The sequence below is a fragment of the Rattus norvegicus genome, chromosome 11 (assembly GCF_036323735.1).
Source record: "Rattus norvegicus strain BN/NHsdMcwi chromosome 11, GRCr8, whole genome shotgun sequence".
NCBI lineage: Eukaryota > Metazoa > Chordata > Mammalia > Rodentia > Muridae > Rattus > Rattus norvegicus.
Genome location: NC_086029.1, coordinates 45,061,640 through 45,081,616, shown reverse-complemented (window position 1 = coordinate 45,081,616; position 19,977 = coordinate 45,061,640). Strand labels below are relative to the sequence as shown.

The 19,977-nt window shown below is 49.4% G+C and overlaps 1 protein-coding gene and 1 long non-coding RNA gene across 7 annotated transcripts; one reads left to right on the top strand and one right to left on the bottom strand.

Moving 5' to 3' along the window:
- The first annotated feature begins 1,592 nt into the window (after window positions 1-1,592).
- Kcne1 (potassium voltage-gated channel subfamily E regulatory subunit 1) lies at window positions 1,593-14,742 on the top strand. 5 transcript variants are annotated; one of them, XM_017597886.3, is made up of 3 exons: window positions 1,593-1,993; window positions 4,351-4,607; window positions 14,181-14,742. In XM_017597886.3, exon 3 carries the CDS (start codon window positions 14,220-14,222, stop codon window positions 14,610-14,612), a length of 393 nt encoding a protein of 130 aa, XP_017453375.1. In that variant the 5' UTR covers window positions 1,593-1,993; window positions 4,351-4,607; window positions 14,181-14,219; the 3' UTR covers window positions 14,613-14,742.
- LOC108352307 (uncharacterized) lies at window positions 11,572-13,123 on the bottom strand. 2 transcript variants are annotated; one of them, XR_001840465.3, is made up of 3 exons: window positions 13,022-13,123; window positions 12,370-12,640; window positions 11,572-11,778 (listed from the first exon to the last, which is right to left on the bottom strand). It is a non-coding gene; the product is annotated as an uncharacterized LOC108352307 (long non-coding RNA). The 2 variants fall into 2 exon arrangements; XR_005491245.2 differs by having other exon boundaries at window positions 12,788-13,040.
- Window positions 14,743-19,977: the final 5,235 nt, after the last annotated feature.

Genomic DNA, 19,977 nt, shown 5'->3' with positions numbered 1-19,977 from the left:
TAAAGGCAGTGTTGACGTTCAAATGTCAAACCCGAGTGAGTAGACTTGGTGTCCTTTCCGACCCAGGGATAATATTCCAAGTCGTGATTAATGTATCCACCTTCCCATCAACCCAACATTATTCCTGGACAAAGACAGTAGTGGGGGAGGGCCTGGGGTGGGGACTCCGTTATTTCTTTTGGAAACACTGTCTTAATTGAACATGTGTTCTATTCATAACATCCATTGTGACGATCGAAGCGATCTGTCAAGGGCAGCCAGGAGTCTAAAGCTGCAGCTTCTTTGCATGGTGGTTTGAGGGTGTTTTGAGTTAGCAGATTGTCCTCGAACCCTGGCCAGAGCCAGCTAAAAGTTTATTTCAAGGAGCATCTTGCTGTCTGGCAGCAGGGCGATGTGCAGGGCATTTGTTGGTCTTGGTTCACGGTAGAGCATGTGCCATAGGACTGATGCTACGGTTAAGGTAACTGGGAAAGGCAGCATTTGCCTGAAATCTATGAACTCCAGTGCGGTGGCCGAGAAGTGGCGTAGAGCTCCTAAGCCTCTGCAGTGGGCCGAGGTGTGATCCTGTGGATTGAGGCAGGGAGACCAAAAGCCGTAGATCTTGGAAAAGTTTATGACCCTTGCTCTAAAATGGCACACACTTAGCCAGCCTAAAAGTGCTAGCAACCGACAAGGGCAAGCACTGGGGAAGTGAGTTTTCAGGTGTGAGAAATGAAGGAACAGCAGCCCCACCGCACTGGTTTTGCAGACAGTGGGCCCTGGAAGGGACAGACTTACCACAGAGTAACAAACTCTATACTTGTAGAACCAGGGAGGCCATGACAAGCTTAGCCTGCTGAGGTGCACTGTTGGAGGGAAGGAACATAGGCCGTGTGTGTGTGTGTGTGTGTGTGTGTGTGTGTGTGTGTGTGTGTGTGTGTGTCTGGTGAGTATCTTGAATTTTGTACAGAGGGGTCATCTTACCAGGCAGACAGGGCCTTTCCAGATTCCTTGAGTTTGAGAACCAGAAATCCAGATATTTCCATTTTCTAATTTTAAAAATTAACTGGAAATAAATTAGCTGAGCCTAGACCTGTGGGCTCAGAGCTAGCCCATGATGCCCTACTGTGCGGCTGAGGTCTGAACTAGCCCTGGGGTCCCTGTGGAGGGGCTTAAGCTTGTAGGTTGGAAGGCTGAAAAGGAAGGCAGAATCCCTGAGGGATGGTCCCCATGGGAAAGGACAGGCTGTGTAGAGTGGGGGCTGCTCCTTGTCTGCTGCCTGGGCACCTCGGTCAGAGGAGAGTTGTGGTGGGGGCTGAGGTTAGTCACCAGTGTGGTGTGCCAGCCCGTGCAGTTTCTTTTCTAATCCAGGGCACTCCCAGAAGGCATCGGGATGCCGAGAGACCAGACGGGTACTGCTGCTGAGCAGGACTCTCTCCGCAGAGGCTCTGGGGTAAACTGAGGCAGACCTCGTATATCTCTGTGAATCTTGTCAGGTGAGTGAGTGTGGCCAAGGGGAGGGTTGTAGAGACTGGAGTGCACCTAGAGGTCACCAGGGAAGGCGTGGGGGTCAGGCCGTGGATGCGGGGCAACAACACTCCTGAGATGGTGATGTGGATGGCCCAGAGGCCCTCTTCCATCTCCCAGGGGACTCACAATGGACCTTGAGTCCCCGTCCCCAATCCTGACTCGTTATGGTGAGGAAGTGCTGGTGTTCGAGAGCTACAGCTGTGAGCTACAGTTCCATGTTTAGGATAAAGAAAACTCGGTGGTTTAAAGGCGTTCCTCACAGAAGACCCAGAATTCTCAGGGAAATGACAGTTGCCCGGAGGTGCAATGAGAGCCATGGGATTGAAGGGTTACGGGCAATATTATGACTTGATCTCTGTGTGTCATAGTCATGGTCATGCGTGTGTTCATATGGAGGACAGAGGACCGAGGCCAGCGCTGATCCCCAGGTGCTGTCAGCCTTTTTTGTTGCCGTCTCTCATTGACCTGGAACTCATCAACTGAGGTAGGTTTCAGGTCTCGGGTATCCTCCTGCCTCTGCCCTCTTAGCCGTAGGATGGAGACTTGGATTCTGGGGATCTGGGGGTGGGGGGGCGTCAGACAGAGGTCCCCATACAAACAAGGCAAGCATTTACCCTCAGAACCATCTCCCTAGGCTTATGGTTTGGGCCTTAAATGTCCCCCAAAGGCATTAGAAATTTGATCCTCCACTTGGTGTCATCAACAGCCTAGAAGTTAAAGAAAAAGAAAAGAAAAAAAGAAAGGAAGGAAGAAAGAAAGAAAGACAGAAAGAAAGAAAAGGAGGGAGGGAGGGAGGGAAAAGAAAAGAAAAAGAAAAAAGGTGTGGTACCTTTAAGACATTTGGGCCGGGGCATTCCAGCTCCTCTGGCAGTCTGGTCTCTTAGCTTCCAGGTTTTGCTCAGCCATGACACGCTGCCTCACCGCAGGCCCAAAACGATGGGTCCAATCCAGCATAGGGGGGACCTTTCCTCTTGTGAGGTAATTCTCTCAGGTGTTTGCTGAGGTAATACAAAGCTACCTAACCTGGATGAGGAGAAGCCAAAGGGCAGGGAAGGCCCAGCCTGATGCAGGAAGGACACCAGCTGAACAGCAGTCACCGGGAATGGCCAAGTGCCTTAAACATATACGGAAGACTTACCCTGACTTTCTTAGCATCAGAGAACGAGGGGAGCCAGGAGAAAGCAGAACACCTAGATTTGAGGCATTCCTAAGAGAGGATGATGGGAAATGGTTGGTTTGGGGCCATCACAATCACTGAGGCAGGGGCTTCTGGAAGATGACGTTAACCCTACTGGGAGGACAGGGGCCATATCTGTCATGACTTTAGTACCAGAAAAAGAGAAAGAGGAGGGGGAGGAGGGAGAGAAGGAAGAGGAGAGAAGAGGGGGGGAGGAGGAGGAGGAGGAGGAGGAGGAGGGGCTCTGGCACAAGGTCATTTGAAGAGGACGGGGTCATATCCATCTTACTAAGAGAAGAAGGAGTACGAATGAAAAGGTGAAGGAAAAAGAGGAAAACACTGGGGAACCCATCTCAGCTCACCAGGGGTAGAGCATGCCTCATACACCCCAGCTCACCAAGGGTGGAGTGCACCTCAAGATGACAAATGGGATAGCAACTCATTTTGTGGGGAGCGGAGAGAACCAGAAAGAGAGCAGAGAACACTGCCCTGAGCAGTATACACTACCGTTCTGGAAATGCTCCCATTCCCAATGCGGGGATGGGAGGCATTAGCCCAGGCCCTGATAGAGGGATCCAGCTGGTCCAGCCTAGATTGTGTGTGAAACATGTAAGTGCTTGGTAGGATAAACACTGTTTCCATCTGTCACCCCCTTTCCCTACCTGCCAGGCTCTGGCTTTGGAAGGATGGGCAGAAGGACACCACACCCACACAGCACAGCACCCAGGAGAAAGAATTGGGAGTTTTTAGGCTGAGTTTATGAATTTTATTTTCTCTGGAGTATGTAAAGTTGTTGAAGGTCTAGAGTTGAACCCACAAAGCCCATCTTGGGTGATCCCCCCGGCAGCCAATGCTGACCTTGGGTGGTGTTTTCCTTGCTTCCCTTTGAAACAATGTCTCGCTCTCTGTAGAAACTAGGCCTGCCTTTTTCATGTAGCACTATAAGATACGTGGTGTAGAGCTAGGTGTGATATTGCACAACTTAGACATCTTAGCACTTCAGCGGGAGACACAGGTGGGTATCTGTGAACCTGAGGCCAGCCTGGTCTACACAGAGAGTTCCAGGACAGTCCAGAGTAACATAGTGAGATACCGTCTCAACAGACAAATGAAACCACATTACAACCCACTTATGGACATTTTGCTAGTGGCTTCATAGGATATTTCACTCCGAAATAACCTTGTATCATACATGCCCTAATTTAATGATTAATTTATTTTATTAATTTGTTTATTATTATTATTATTTTTGGCTGTAGGCATCAAATTTTTAACTATTGTAAACAAAACTGTGACCAACCTTTATATCCTTAAGAGGTCTCTAAACTCAAAGCCTCTCTTTGGAACATACTTCTCAGAATAAAATTACATGTCAAAAGCTGGAGGCGTTCTAGTGCTCTCCGGTGTGCCTCAGTACTGGATTCTGCCACCCACAGAGCACAGCTCCCCATCTGCTTTTGTCAACAGGAGTATTGTCTTGGAATGTTGCAGGTAGGCCCACGGAGGGCCTTCAGTTACCCCCAGAAGCACACAGGAGCTGTGGTCCTTAGAAGTGACCAGATGAGGACTACCATGGTGAGGGGGGTGGGGGGGGGGCGGCAGTGACCCTTGGCTGTGTCTTTTAGCTGTAGCTCAGAAGCCTGTCTCTGTATCTTATCTACTAGGCTGACGGAGCCCTTTCACCAGAACTGCCCCTGCTGACTCACACCTGTCAAGCGGGTGGGCAACGCTATGAAATTGACCAGGAAGTCACCTGGGCCACACCAGCGCTTGCTCCTGCTGGGAGAGAAAGGCGGTTCATACTTGCCTAAGAACTTCGGAGGTGGCGCCAGGGCTGGAGTTCCTCCAGCAACTGACTGCCCGTAGCAGAGCCCCGACTGTTTAGCCACCTCTGCACCGTCCATCCAGGTCCAGGCGTGCAGTAAGTAACAGCTCAATATACCCTTGCTGAATAGCTGCGGGGCCACAGGGGTCCAGCAGGATGTGAAGACAAAGGGAGCTGGAGAAGTTCTGAACCATCTCTGACAGTGTTTGGAACTATTTAACAAGGTGTTTGTCCAGTGCTGACCCAGTCAGTCTGTCCTCTTTATTCTCCCACAGACTGTCTGCCAGCCCTAAGCCCACCCGCTGGAGTCAAAGTGCTTCCTGCCCTTGGGGCTGGGTGAGGCATGCAGCATGCAGGGTGGGGGTGCAGGGTGGGTTGGGTAACCTCCGAGACCTGGGCTGACTGAGCCAAGCCCTGCCTGCTGGAAGCCCCAGGGCTCTGAGGCTCCGCCCATCCAAAGCTGCATTGCTTAGGTGCCTCTGGGATTGTCTGTCAGTCTTGTCTGTCAGTCCTAGACCCCAACACGGGCTCCAAGGATCCCGCTGCACACCAGGCTCCCTTGGCTTCTAGACCCAGGTAAGTCAGGGAGGGCTCCTGTCTCTAGGACAGGTACCCGGCTAGGACCAGACTGGGCATACAGGCATACTGCATACTGGGGTCATGGAATTAACTCCTAGCCAGCCCCCCTGTCTTCACTTACATGAAAGTCACAGGAAAATATTTTGTTTTTATTATTAACTCATTGGCGTTCTCAGAAAATTGTGTTGAATATTTAAAAGCATCAAATGAAAATTAAAACCACCACCCCCAGTCCTCAGCCTCAAAGAGATCCCCCACTCCCAATTTAGCAATACTTGAAGCCCACCAGCCACAAAGAGCCTGACTTTATTATTTTTATCATTTAATTATTTATTAAATTATTTTGATCAGGAAGGGTTGTGGCCTTTTTGAAGTGGGAAAGGCACAGGACATGGGGAACAGGGTTGATACCCGATCATGGTGGCAGTAATGAGGGAATGGGAAGTTTCTAGAAGAAAGTGAGGTAACAGCTATGGTGTTAATCCCTAACCCCTGATCCCTACCGCAATCCCCTGAGAGAAAGAACAAATAGGGGAGGGCGGGCTCTTTGGGTGTCTAATGCATCCCCACCTGATTGCCTCTGTGTGGACTGATAGCTCATTTCAGCACAAGAAGTAACATCCACCCCCACAGAGGAAGACTGTAACCAATTCTAGCTGCCATTTGTGCTCCACCGTGGGGCCTTTGCTAAATTCACCTGCTGCCCTGATTCTTGGATACAATGTGAATTTGACTGAGGCCAAATCCCAGCAAATGAGGAAGGTATCCCAAGTTCCCAAGGAAACAGTCCTGACATCACCCTGTGGACCTTGCCTTTGATAGTGGATTAGGAATCATTTCTAAAAATATGAGCACTTGAGGGACCTCAGAGAGATTTGCATATGCCATGCTTGTCTGTGGGGGTGAGCGGCTGCCTGTGTGGTCTCTCATTCTGGGAGTCTGGGAGTCGAATGGAAGTCGGAGGCATCGGTGCACTCAGGCATGCACCCCTGCTTCTGTGAATGATTACTGCACTCCCACCAGATGCAGACTGCTCCTGCTGTTCTGGGCAGAAGGAAAAGCAGCGCATGCAGAAATCCCACTTAGAAAGCTCACCTTTTGGTGGGAAGATGAACATCCCACAGCAAGCACAGTAATTAAGAAAACTGCACTAGATACAAACACACAAGGAAGAAGGACTGTAGGGTAAGCATTCCGGAGAGGGAAGGTGCTGGGCAAAAGCACACTGCATTAATGATCGAGTAAATCTTTTTAGAGATAAGGTGAAGAGCCTTGTAGATAACTATCATGCAATAAATTATAAAGATAAAAACCTATAAATTCTAACAGGAAAACATACTGCTTTGCCAGAGGTTTCCACATAAAGATCCCACAGGCCACTAAGAATGGGTGAACGTTCTCAGGGATTCACTTCCTCGACGGCTAAACACTTGGAGCCCCTTCTCCTACTGTTGGAGAATTAGCACCACGAGGGGCTGACAGAATTCTCCAGGTTTACCATTCCATCTAGCCTTTGAAGGACCTGTAGCATAGAGATAACCCACACATGCCCTTGTAGAGAGCAGGGGCAAAGGTCATGGCAGGGTTATGTGATGTTGTGTTCAACCCCATGGTGTGTACAACATGCAGTCGGGGTAAGTTCACCACCCCAAGCTTTTAGACGGGGGAGCTGAGGCTGTCTGGCTTTACCTGATTTACTGCATACAGTTCCTGCCTTCCCACTCTAATACCTCAGCTGTCATTTGTTCTTTACCCAAAACTCTCCTCTCTGCATCTTCTGAGAATATCGTGTTTGCCCTTTCCAGTCCTCACACCCCAGCCTCCTTGTCTGTCTCATGTGGGAATGTCTGGAAGCCAGGGAAATTGGACCAGACTCAGAGGCAGCAAACCACATAGACAATAGACAGTTACTTCCCAGGTCAACCGGTGTAAATTCTAGGATCAGCCAAGGTCACGGTCACCCAGATCCGGCCTTCACACTCATCCTGCTTCTTAAAATACACAAGGCCAAATGCTTCTGTGACTCTGCCCCCATCTTGCTTAACAAGTGTTCTTTTGTCACTAGGGACAAGAATGTACCCCAATCCACTGAGATAAGGAATGACTAACTAGGGGGGCGCTGTCTGGTTCATCCAAACCCTAGTGGGGCAGGAAACAGTCTGCAGCTCTGGCTGTGACTCCAATCACTACTGTTTTGGAACTTAAACCTAGAGAAAGCCCTGACACGTGAGCAAGCCGCCACGTCCTCAGAATGGTGCCAGTGTTGGAAAAGCCTCTGTTCCGGAAACTTCCAGACTGTTATCAGTCTGGTGACATAGCAAGAGCACATGGGGTGGGGGCAGGAATGCAGACGGGTGCACCAGGGGTCACACTTGCAGATAATTCAGTTCCACCCAGCCTCCCAGAGCCCCATGTCCTGAGTGACTTGCAGCGAACTGAAGCTGTGGGTCTGAGCTTTCAAGGAAAAGCCATGTGTGCACTATTCTAACTAGCGACAATGCCCCTGCTTCAAACCCAAGAGTCTTCAGAAGCTTGCAGAGATCCCAGCCAGTACCAGTGTGAGACTGTCCAATCCAAGCGGAGCCCCAGGTTGGTTATGTCTGCAACTGGGCTGTTCCAGTATCAGCGACCCAGTGCCATGGCTCCCAGGGCAGAGCTGTCTGTGGAGTCCTAAGAAAGGGGCCACCTTCTAACAGCTTAGGGGATGTTTAGGGAAGAAGCCAGTCCTCACATGTGAGACCCAAATGTAGCTGAGAAGTGGTTGGTTCCCCAGTCCCTTTGAGTCTAAGGAGTCTGTCTCCTCTGTACAAGGTCCTGGGAACTCCCTTCTCTGTCCTAATAAAAGGGGAGCCTGTAGCTAAAAGATTAAGTCTCATGGGTTTTGCCAAGAGAGATAACCTTGGGTCACTCATCGCAGTACTGTGGGGCCCAGTTCTCTGTAAATTAAAATGGCTAGATCTCCACACCCACTCAGTCCGACAGTCTGACACTGGGGCCGCTGCACTGTGGGTACTTGGACATTGTAACGGCAGTGAACTTGGAGACTGACGTAAGCTCCCTAATGGTGTGCAGATTGAATCCTGTGTCGTTCCTACCAGGACCGTCACAAGGCCACTGACTAACTCTATTTGGAGTCCTCAGGATACGAAATACACAATGACCTGCAGGGTTTGCAGGGTACGGAGAGCATCGGCAAAGGCAAAGCAATGCATTAGCTATTAATAGCTATAAATAGCTATAAAGGACAAAACGGTTTCCATAAAGGTGGGGAGTGGTAATTTGAAAGGGAGGTGACCAAGCCTAAAATAAAGCTAATCATGATTTAAGGTGCCAGGGTGAGTTAACATGAACAGGTAAAGGTGAGCCGTTCTGGAGGAACATGCAAGACCAAGAGAGATCTGGAAAACAAAGACAGCGTGAAGATTTGGCCACGAAGCCGGGATTTGTGTCTTAGACCATTAACTCAGTCAGTCTGTTTGCTAATTGTCCAGTGCGCAGCCCAGACGCCTCCAACCTGACTGCAAGTTGTGCCAGATGGGAGTACCGAGGTCTGTTTGGGACAAAAATACCCAGGCTAAACAATGCATAAGGAGGTCATTTCTGGCCAGGAGTATAGCTCATTCGATAGTGTGCTTCATCAGTGCTCCAGGCCCTGCGTCCTATCCTGCTGTAGCATAAACTAGGCCTGGTGACAAAATCTGGAATCCCAGCCCTGGGAAGGTGGAGGAAGACCTTTAGGCTTTCAAGGTCACCCTCAATACATAGTGAGTTCAAGGCCAGCATGGACTACAGGAGACACTCTCAAGAGAAAAATTCCCTCTAACTGTCCTGAAGTCCAAGGTCAGCAATTCACTCCTAGTAGAAGCCATCTTTTCATGCCATCCCATGGAGGAGGGCGAGGGAGGGAGAGGGTTGACAGGCCTGGGACGCATTCTAATCACCATTTAAAGGTCCCATCTCTAAGCACTGTTGCACTGAGAAATCTTTCTAGCAAGGCTTTGAGGACACATTTAAACCATAGCGGGGAGTTTTTTAAAAGTCCTGTGTCAAGATAGGGACCAAGAACGGCACCATTACCATCTCAGGGGTAGGATGCCGGCATCTTTATTCCCTGAGCGCCCCAGCATTTCTCATAGCTAGTGACCCTGGTGCCCAGGGTGGCTCTGGAACTCAGAAGGCATTTGACATGCAAAGTCCCAGTCTGCACCTAAGTCTTAGGAGAGCAGAAGGCCCAGATAAAGCAGTTCACCAGGTGCTTCCCAGGCAAGCTACACTGTGACCTTAAGAAGGAGAGGGAGGACGGTGTTGGCCGGGGGTGGGGTGGGAGTTGAAACAGATGTTTAGGTCTGTTTCTTCTGGCCACAGAAATTTCCATCTGGTTTTAAGTAATAGGTCTTTTTAGTAAACCCTGAAGTATAAATTAAATACAGAATTGACTCTGAAATTAGTTTCCTGTGTGGAGTTATTGATTCTAGACCAATTAACATATGTTTCCCCCAGTGTTGCCTGCAGTCCCCCACATAGTCACTGGTCATAAGAACTCCCCGGTAGTAAATGGTGGCGGGGTTGCTAGCTGGTTTATTTCCTTTGGAAATAAAATGATACCATCAGCTCAGGCCTGCTCTTCTCTGGGCCTGAGCCTCCGTTAGTGGCTCCAGTCACTTTGAGAGAGGTCACTGTGCTCTGAGCTTTTGATGAGTTTCCGGACAACTCCTGCCTCAGAATGGGGCTAGATTTCGACTTTGTTGAGGATTCGGAAGTATGGTGTGCCTTCCACCCTTCTCACCCCTAACATACTCAAGAGGCTGACGATCAGAAGATAAGCTTCATTTCTCCGTCACAACAGTTCTCTCCAGAACATCCGAAGAGAGCCAACCATGGTGAAATTAGACCTAACCCTAAAGACCCAGATTCTTGGAGGCAACATGGGATGGAAGACCCATCGATCTCAGAAAACCCAGCAACTTCCTGGCGTCAGCCATTTTCTATTGTGAGACAAACACCTAAGACGATGACGATTCTGGAAGGATTTATTTTGGCTCAGATCACAGAGAGTTTGATCCATTGTTACTTGGGCCATGGTGAGGCAGAGGCAGAGCAGTGCACAGTTAAAACAGACCTGCTCACCTCAGCCTGCAGCCAGCAAGCAGCATGGAGTAACCAGGAAGACCCTTCGAAGGCAACAGTGACGCACGTTCTTCAACTGGGCTTTATCCTCGGCAGTTCCAACGTCTCCTGTTAGTCTGTTCAAATTCTGAATCCACTTATGGACCAAACCATTGATTAAGTCAAAGCATACATGATCTAATCACCTCTGGAGATGCTCACAGACACACCCAGAGGAGGGCCTTACCAACTTTTCCGGTGTCTCTCAGCCCTGTCAGGTGGACAGTCAAGACCAACCAGCCGTACCCGTACTCAGGACCAGTAAATGTCAACCATGTTCCCTGCTTGCTCAGTGATCAAACAGCTAGGAAATGTCAGTGTTGGGTCCTCCTGTTCTACAAAGAGGAAAGGACACAGCCAGGAGAAGGTGAGGAGCATGTCTTAGATCGTTACAGGGCCGAATCCAAAGTGAGAGGTGGGGAGGCCAAAGTCTGAGCACGTTCTGCTCCTTTAAGAGGGGGTTTGGGTGGTAACCGACGCTCTGAGGCGAGCTCGATGGCCTCTGTTAATTAAAATAAGCAGGTTTTAGAGAGCCAGGCCCCGTTTGTGGGACAATATAAAGTTTTGATGATATCAGCTCAATAAAGGTTCCTGGGTAGGTCTTGTGCTGCTGTGGGCCAGGCACAGCTCAGTTGAGTAGGGACGGAGTCTAAAGATCTTGACTGGGATGAAGTCGGCAGCATCAGTCCATCAGAATGACGCTAACCCAGCCCTGTGTGCCAAAGAAGGTCTCGGGAACAAAAGTGTGAGCTGCCCTACTAGGGGGTTTCATCGGCCAAGCATGAGCAGCACCACTGTGGAACCGGTCTGAACCGGAAATGTGCGAAGACATGAGGACAAGTGGAAAGTTCAAAGAAGGGCCAGAAAGACTGGAACATGGCGCCTGGGGACAGTGACAGCAATGGAGGAAGGGAGCTGGGATCCTCACATTCAGAGCCCACCCACAGCTGTGCTCTGGGCAGGCCGTTTCCTTCTGAAGGTAACAAGGGACAAAGGAAGGCCCTCACTTGGGACTGCCATGGTGGGATTTGCTCCAATATTGAAAGGCACAGGCAGGGTGCTGACGGGATGCAGCTGGGGTTCGGAGTCAGAGCGGCCTGGGAATGGCCAATGGGAAAACTTTATGAGCATTGACACATGGCTCTGCTGCTGAGACAGGAGAGCTGAGGTCAAAGGCCATGTGTATGGAGCAGCAGGCGTGATCACCAGGGCGAGGCTGGCATGAGGAGACGGAAGAGAGGCCACTAACATGTCAACTGTGTGTAGAGCCAGGAGGCCTCAGAAAGCTCAAAGCATCTTCACTGCTGGGTTCAGGTTCATCTTTAAAAATGATTTATTCTTACTTTATACACATTGCTGTATTGCCTGCAGTGCGAAGGTGTCAACACGATTGAAGCTGGATGTGTGAGCTGCCATGGGGCTGCTGGGAACTGAACTTGGGTCCTCTGGAGGCGTATCCAATGCTCGTAACCACTGAGCCGTCTCTCCAGTCCCTCAGGTTCATCTTTAAATTAAGCCAGTTCTACAAAGAAATAGTTATAGGACTAACCAAGAGAGGGCTGGGAGTTTTGGCGTTGATGGTTGCCCCAGGGATGATGTGGTCAATGTCACAGTCCCCATGCTATTGTCCTGGTGTATGTTAGACTTCCTTTTCATGGTGACTCTGGCCAGGAACTGTGTCCCAAACATGCCTTTGCCTCTAGCTACAAAAGTCACTAAGGGTACCTCATGGGCATACTCTACTTAGCGGCCAGGAGACTCCTTGGACCACCTCAAGACTGGCAAACTCTTAAGTTTTTGAGTTGAACTATACATCTCTAAGCTTCTGCCTCCAAACAGGAGAGAGGGCTGTAAGGTGGTATTTACCCCACATCCACCTGAAAGGAATAGAAGTTTTCCCTGGTCAGTGATCTGATGGTCACCTGGGTAGGGTTCTTAGGATCCAGAAAATATCTGACAGAATCCTACAGTTACTCTGAGACACTTCCCACAAAGCCCAAGCCTGACTTTCAGAAGAGAAAGGAGCGATGTAATCTTTGGGGGCCTGCCAGTGATTCACTGGGGGGGGGGGCGGGGGGGTGATCAGAGAAGGAAGGGTAGCACACGGGCATACCTATTAGGTCCTCAGATTGGAGTGTTGGAACTTCAGCGCACCTTCCAAGGGGTGCTACATTATAGCGTACACTTCCACTCGGTGAACCCAGCTGCCCCTAGAGAGATGTCCACGGAGAAACAGACCACCCCACCCCCCAGCCCGTTCTCTCACAAATCCAGGGACCACGCCTGCAGTTTATGAGGAATAATCCTTTGTTTGTGTCACAGTTCTGAAGACATCCAACGGTGTGGTGTGGTCACGTGTTCTGTATCTGGTAGAGCGCTTCATCCTACACCACAACGTGGCAAGACAGAGCAAGTTAGCCAAGGATAACCCCATTACATCTATGAATGAATGACTGGACAATAAAGCCCCTCTATCAGTAACACACGGATTCATCTATTCACAGGGGACAACATCCTTGTGACACAATCACCTTCCAGTAGTCTTCTTGCCCAACACTGTTACACTGAGAGCCAGCTTCCCACCATGTGGGCTTTTGGGGACACAATCCCACGGTAGCAACTACCCGTTGCACATTCCGTCCAAAGGTGCCCTGACAGCGGCTCCCGCTGAGTGGTTATGGAAACCACGGTAGTTCCCTGTCTGTCGCGGTGATAAATGCGGCGAGCACAAATGGCCAATGGAAGAAAGAGTTTCTCCGACTTACAGTTCCAGAGCGAGAGTCCATAATGGCGGGGGAGGCGTGGCGGCTGGCAGCCGGAACAGGAAGCTGAGAGATCACATCTTCATTTGCATACAGGAAACAGACAGTGAACCGGAAGTGGGCAAGTCTGTAAGCATTCAAAACCCTCCCCAAGTGCTGCTTCCTCCACCAAGCAGTCACCTAAAATTTCTACAGCGTCCCGCAACAGTGCTACAGACCCAGTGCTCAGTTCCATGAATCTATGTGGGGAGATTCACTGCAGCAGCCACCAAGAAGTGCTGTGTAGATGTATGAGTCATTTTCAAGTGGACAGAACCAAAATGAGGCTGTTTCTCTTTTGCTTATTTTATATATATATATATATATATATATATATATATATATATATATATATATATATATATATATATATATATAGACGGGATCTTACTATGTAGTCCTGGCTTGTCTGGATCTCATTCTGTAGACCCAAACTCACAGGGATCCTCCTGCCTCTGCTTTCCTGGTGCTATTTTTATCTTTTAAACGTTTTAAAATTACATTGATTTATTTTGTGTTTGTTCATATGTATGTATATGTTGGCGGGTTGGGAGGGAGACTTACATGTGGCAGTCAGAAGACAGTGCCAGGAATCAGTTCTCTCCTTCCACCTTGTGGTGGCAGGGAAGGAACTGAGGTTGTCTGGCCTAGGTTTAACCAGCACTCCCACCCACTGAGCTGTTTGCAGGGTCATCTGCTTTGTTTATGGAGTGAGTGGCCACCGTATTTTTTTTCTGTAGGGGGAGTGAGCAGAGAGAGAAATGAGTGTTTGACAGGGGTTGAGTGTAAGGGAATGGCCATCCAAGAGGCGATACTACTGGGCCATAAAGTCAGTGGTGATGGGAAGAGGGAAGAGAGCCAGTGAGATACACGGCTCCGTATCGTTATTGACACACAACATGGCAATATGAAGTAAGCTATGTCGTTGAAACTCATCCCAATGGCCGCCTGCCAGAGCGATGATCAGAACTAAAGGGATCATGTTACCAATTGATTGACAGGTCAGTGAGGCTCCTGGCAGTACACGCTGTGGGAGGATGTCTGTTCCTCCCCGTCACGTGCGTGGGTGGGGTGAGAGGTAGCCAATCACGCTTTTTGATTCCAAATTGCGTTTTCATTTCAGGAGTTTTGCTCCACATCAGGGAAACCGTGAAGCCCCAGGATGGCCCTGTCCAATTCCACAACTGTTCTGCCTTTTCTGGCCTCGCTGTGGCAGGAAACAGATGAGCCGGGTGGCAATATGTCGGCGGACTTGGCTCGTAGGTCCCAGCTCCGAGATGACAGCAAGCTGGAGGCTCTCTATATCCTCATGGTGCTGGGTTTCTTCGGCTTCTTCACCCTGGGCATCATGCTGAGTTACATCCGATCCAAGAAGCTGGAACACTCGCACGACCCTTTCAACGTGTACATTGAGTCGGACGCCTGGCAGGAGAAAGGCAAGGCCCTCTTCCAGGCCCGCGTTCTGGAGAGCTTCAGAGCTTGCTATGTCATTGAAAACCAGGCGGCCGTAGAACAACCTGCCACACACCTTCCTGAACTGAAGCCACTGTCATGAACCCCATAGTTAATTAATAGACAAGTGATAAGTGGGTCTTTCTAGTCAAATGCCTGCCAGTCTTTATTGTAGAGGTACCCTTGAGTTTTTATAAGGGGTGAGTTAATAACACCAGTTTTCTGAAATTGCATTCTTTCTATAGTAATCAATTTATTCTGCAGCACCTGCCCTTGTCTTTGTAAATCTAGCAGAGTCCCAGACAATGTGGCTTCTGAGAATACAAGCTGAGTTTCCCCCAAATCTCTCGACATTAGCAGTCACGTGACTAAGTTCTGATGGGAGATGTGAACATGATGAGTCCAATTTGTAAGCAGATTTGAAATGAGAAGTGTGTGCTCTCCATCCTCCCTGTCCTGGGAGGAGTGTGCTCTCCGTCCTCCCTGTCCTGGGAGGGGTGTGTTCTCCATCCTCCCTGTCCTGGGAGGGGTGTGCTCTCCATCCTCCCTGTCCTGAGAGGGGTGTGCTCTCTGTCCTCCCTGTCCTGGGAGGGGTGTGCTCTCCGTCCTCCATGTCCTGGGAGGGGTGTGCTCTCTGTCCTCCATGTCCTGAGAGGGGTGTGCTCTCCGTCCTCCCTGTCCTGGGAGGGGTGTGCTCTCCGTCCTCCCTGTCCTGGGAGGGGTGTGCTCTCCATCCTCCCTGTCCTGGGAGGGGTGTGCTCTCTGTCCTTCCTGTCCTGGGAGGGGTGTGCTCTCCGTCCTCCCTGTCCTGAGAGGGGTGTGCTCTCTGTCCTCCCTGTCCTGGGAGGGGTGTGCTCTCTGTCCTCCCTGTCCTGGGAGGGGTGTGCTCTCTGTCCTCCCTGTCCTGGGAGGGGTGTGCTCTCCATCCTCCCTGTCCTGAGAGGGGTGTGCTCTCTGTCCTCCCTGTCCTGGGAGGGGTGTGCTCTCCGTCCTCCATGTCCTGGGAGGGGTGTGCTCTCTGTCCTCCATGTCCTGAGAGGGGTGTGCTCTCCGTCCTCCCTGTCCTGAGAGGGGTGTGCTCTCCATCCTCCCTGTCCTGAGAGGGGTGTACTCTCTGTCCTCCATGTCCCACCTAATGACACTGACAGACTGGAGGCAGCTTTGATAGAGGCAGCGGCACGCTCTCAGGTGGCACAGAGGAGGCAGTACTCCTCCTCTCCATCCTGTACTGCCCACCTGTCAGGTTCACAAGAAGGAGGTTTTCACCCCACAGTCCCTGCAACTACTGCTTAGTTTGGTCTCTGTTAAAGCCACGTACTCAATATCTAAACAGTGTCACCTCTGCCCTTGTCATTGTGTTCCCAGCTGTGATTCTGTCTGTCCTCCTGACTTCCACTCCTCCCTTACTACACACCTTTCCTGCATTCCTTGTCCAAACACCCCCCAGTACCCACGCACATGCCTACACCCCCATGTACACTCCCTCCTGATGTCCTTTACAGTTCAATCTGGATAGAAATGGCTTCTTACAGGGCTGAGACAGAGGAGGAAAAATTGACTCCTCCGGAATAAAGCCATGAACAAGGTGTGCTGTTATCCTCGGAAGCCAAGTGGCCACCCAAAGAGCCCAGGGGAAGGGGCACTGGGAACACATGGGATGGGCATGACACCCATCCTTGAGGTGTAAGGCCTGACTTGTCAGATGAATTATGTCCTAAAAGACATGCTGAAGCTCCCACTCCCAGTACTAGTGAATGTTGCCTTGTTTGGAAATCAGGTTCCAATGAATGACTGAAGTGGGTCCCACTCTATGTAGTAGGACTCGTGGCCTTCCAAGAGGGACACACACACAGAGTACCATGAGATGCCGGGACAGAGGCTGGAATGACAAAGACAAAAGCCAAGGAGAGTGGAGGACAGATGGCCACCAGACTCAAAAAAAAGGAACATTTGTTCCTGTGACCATCCAAGGACATGAGGCCCTCCGAACTGCAGCTTTGAGAACACAGGACAATGCCTGCCTGTTGCTTGGGAGACTCTGATAAAGCCGTCTAGCCAGCAAAGGCAGTATCTGCTGCCCTCCTCCCCACACCAGAGGGAATTATGGGGCACAGCAGACAAAGTCTCCTCAGGCTACCTGCCCAGAGAGCATGGGGAACCACTGCTCTGCGTACCAGCCCTCTCCTACTGCCACCTGCAGACACAGGGATCCTCTACACTGTGACACCTTGACAAATCACCTGCCAGGTTGCGAAGTGCGGAGCACTCACAGAGACAGATTTGGAAAGCTGAACGCAGGCCTGGAAAGGTGGCTTAGCACAAGAGGTAACAGGAGTTTAATCCCAAAAACCCATGGTGGAAGGAGAAGACAGACTCCAGAGAATTGTCCTCCGTCCTCCACATGATACACAGTATGTACACACACAGACACACACACACAGACACACACACACTCTCCATACACATCTAAGACAATAATAAAAGAGATTTAAAGACACAATACAATCTAATGAAAAGCAGCCCCCACAGTACAGACTGTGCTCAGTAGATACATTTGACTCTGTCTGATTCAAGCTCTCATTTCCCAATGGCAGGGACTGCTCCGTGTGTGTGTGTGTGTGTGTGTGTGTGTGTGTGTGTGTGTGTGTGGTGTGTGTGGTGTATGTGATGTGTGTGTATGTTGTGTTGTGTGTTGTGTGTTTGTGTTGTGTGTTTGTGATGTGTGTGTGTGGTGTGTGTGGTGTGGTATGTGTGAGTGTGTGGTGTGGTGTGTATGAGGGTGGTGTGTGTGGTATGTGTGTGTGGTGTGTGGTGTGTATGTGTGTGGTGTGTGAGTGTGTGTATGCATGGTGTGTGTGGTGTGTGTGTGGTGTATGTGATGTATGTGTGTGTGGTGTGTTGTGTGTATGTGATGTATGTGTGTGGTGTGTGTGTGTGATGTGGTATGTGTGAGTGTATGGTGTGGTGTGAATGAGGGTGGTGTGTGTGTGTGTGCGTGTGTGTGTGTGGTATGTATGTATGAGGGTGGTGTGTGTGTGTGTGTGTGTGTGGTGTATGTGGTGTGGTATGTGTGAGTGTGTGGTGTGGTGTGGTATGAGGATGGTGTGTGTGTGTGTGTGTGGTGTGTATGAGGGTGGGGTGTGTGTGTATGGTGTGTATGAAGGTGGGGTGTGTGTATGTGTGTATGTTTTGTGGGGGGAGGCAGGAATTTCTGCATCAGAACCCTGTCATGGATCACCCTCTGAATTGCTACTGTTCTTGAGTTATTTGGGTCCCATAGTCCTTTGAACTCCCATGGATGCCTGACTCCTCCCCACCCCGAGGTGCTCATAGACACTTTTCCTGCTGTCTTGAGAGGTCATGAACCCCTGGAGCCGTGCTGTGATGCTGCATCCATGACCCCTGTGTGAGCCAAGCTCTGCTCCAGACAGATGCCTGTTGCCCAGGCTGGAGGGAAGGGTTGGAGAGAGTGCTCATGACTAGCTTGTGACATGGTGACCTTGATACTCTTGGCACACAGACCTCCTATGACCAGCAGGCTTTCACCACAGGAATTCCCGTGCCTTTTAAGGCAGGGAGATCCCCAGACCTGGGAGCTCTCTGTCCTTGGAGAGTAGGGCCTCACACTCACTGGTCACTGAACACTCCTTATCTCTTCCGATAGTCTCGGCCTCTCAATTTAAAGGGCAGAGGGGAAGAGGCAAGTAAGGAATGAATTGAACCACCAAATGTCATCTGCCTGTTACATTGTAATGTCTGATCTCAAACACCTGGAGGGACAGGGCCAAGCAGAGACCACTCTCCGCTCTTCACCGGCTCTGTCTGGATTTTCACACAGTATTTCCATCAGGACTATGCTTTTTGCTGAATTACTATTTTGTTGTTGCTGCTGTTAAAGCCTTGAAAACATGATCTTGCATTCTCTTTAAAATAATATTGATTTCTTGCTGCCTTATGGGTATGACTGTGAGCCTGCATGTATTTACATCTACTTCATATGACTTGGTGCCTACAGAGGTCAGGAGTGAGGGTCAGATTCCTGGAGTTATGGATGGCTCTAGCTGCCATGTGGGTGCTGGGAACCTAACCTAGGTCCCCTGTTGAGGAGTCCACCATCTTACCAGTTAAGCCAGTTGTTTTCATCCTGTGGGTTATGACCCCTTTGGGGGTCAAATGACCCTTTCACAGGGGTTCCCTAAGACCATTGGAAACCCAGATATTTATATTATGATTCATAACAGTAGCAAAAGTACAGTAGCAACAAAAAATAATCTTATAATGGTTGGGGAGGGGGGCGTTACCACAACATGAGGGGCCATGAAGACATTAAGGTTAAGAGCTGCTGTGTTAAGCCATTTCTCCATGTCCCAGTGGTGCAGTGGTCACACCACTGTGACACTTTTGGAAGAGGAACCTCTGTTGGAAGGGCTTCAAAGGCAACCCCAGCAGCTGTGAGAAAGCTAAGTCAGCGTGTTAGGATGGAGAACATGGGCCCTGCTGATCAAAAGTGAGGAAACCAGGCTTCAGAAGTGGATATACAGCAAACCAGTAGCCGATATCAAACTAAATGGAGAGAAACTTGAAGCAATCCCACTAAAATCAGAGACTATTCAAGGCTGCCCACTCTCTCCCTACTTATTCAACACAGTACTTGAAGTCCTAGCCAGAGCAATCAGACAACAAAAGGAGGTCAAAGGGATACAGTTGGAAAGTAAGAAGTCAAAATATCACTATTTGCAGATGATATGATAGTATATTTAAGTGACCCCAAAAATTCCACCAGAGAACTCCTGCAGCTGATAAACAACTTCAGCAAAGTGGCTGGGTATAAAATTAACCCAAACAAATCAGTAGCCTTCAGCTACTCAAAAGATAAACAGGCTGAGAAAGAAATTAGGGAAATGACACCCTTCACAATAGTCACAAATAACATAAAATACCTTAGTGTGACTCTAACCAAGCAAGTGAAAGATCTGTATGACAAGAACTTCAAATCTCTGAAGAAAGATATTGAAGAAGATCTCAGAAGATGGAAAGACCTCCTGTGCTCATGGATTGGCAGGATTAATATAGTAAAAATGGCCATTTTGCCAAAAGCAATCTACAGAGTCAATGCAATCCCCAACAAAATTTCAACTCAATTCTTCATAGAGTTAGAAAGAACAATTTGCAAATTCATTTGGAATAACAGAAAATCCAGGATAGCAAAAACTATCCTCAACAATAAAAGAACTTCTGGGGGAATCACTATCCCTGAACTCAAGCAGTATTACAGAGCAATAGTGATAAAAAAAAAACTGTATGGTATTGGTACAGAGACAGGCAGGTAGATCAATGGAATAGAATTGAAGACCCAGAAATGAACCCACACACCTATCTTTGATCTTTGACACTTGATCTTTGACAAAGGAGCTAAAACCATCCAGTGGGAACAAGACAGCATTTTCAACAAATGGTTCTGGTTCAAC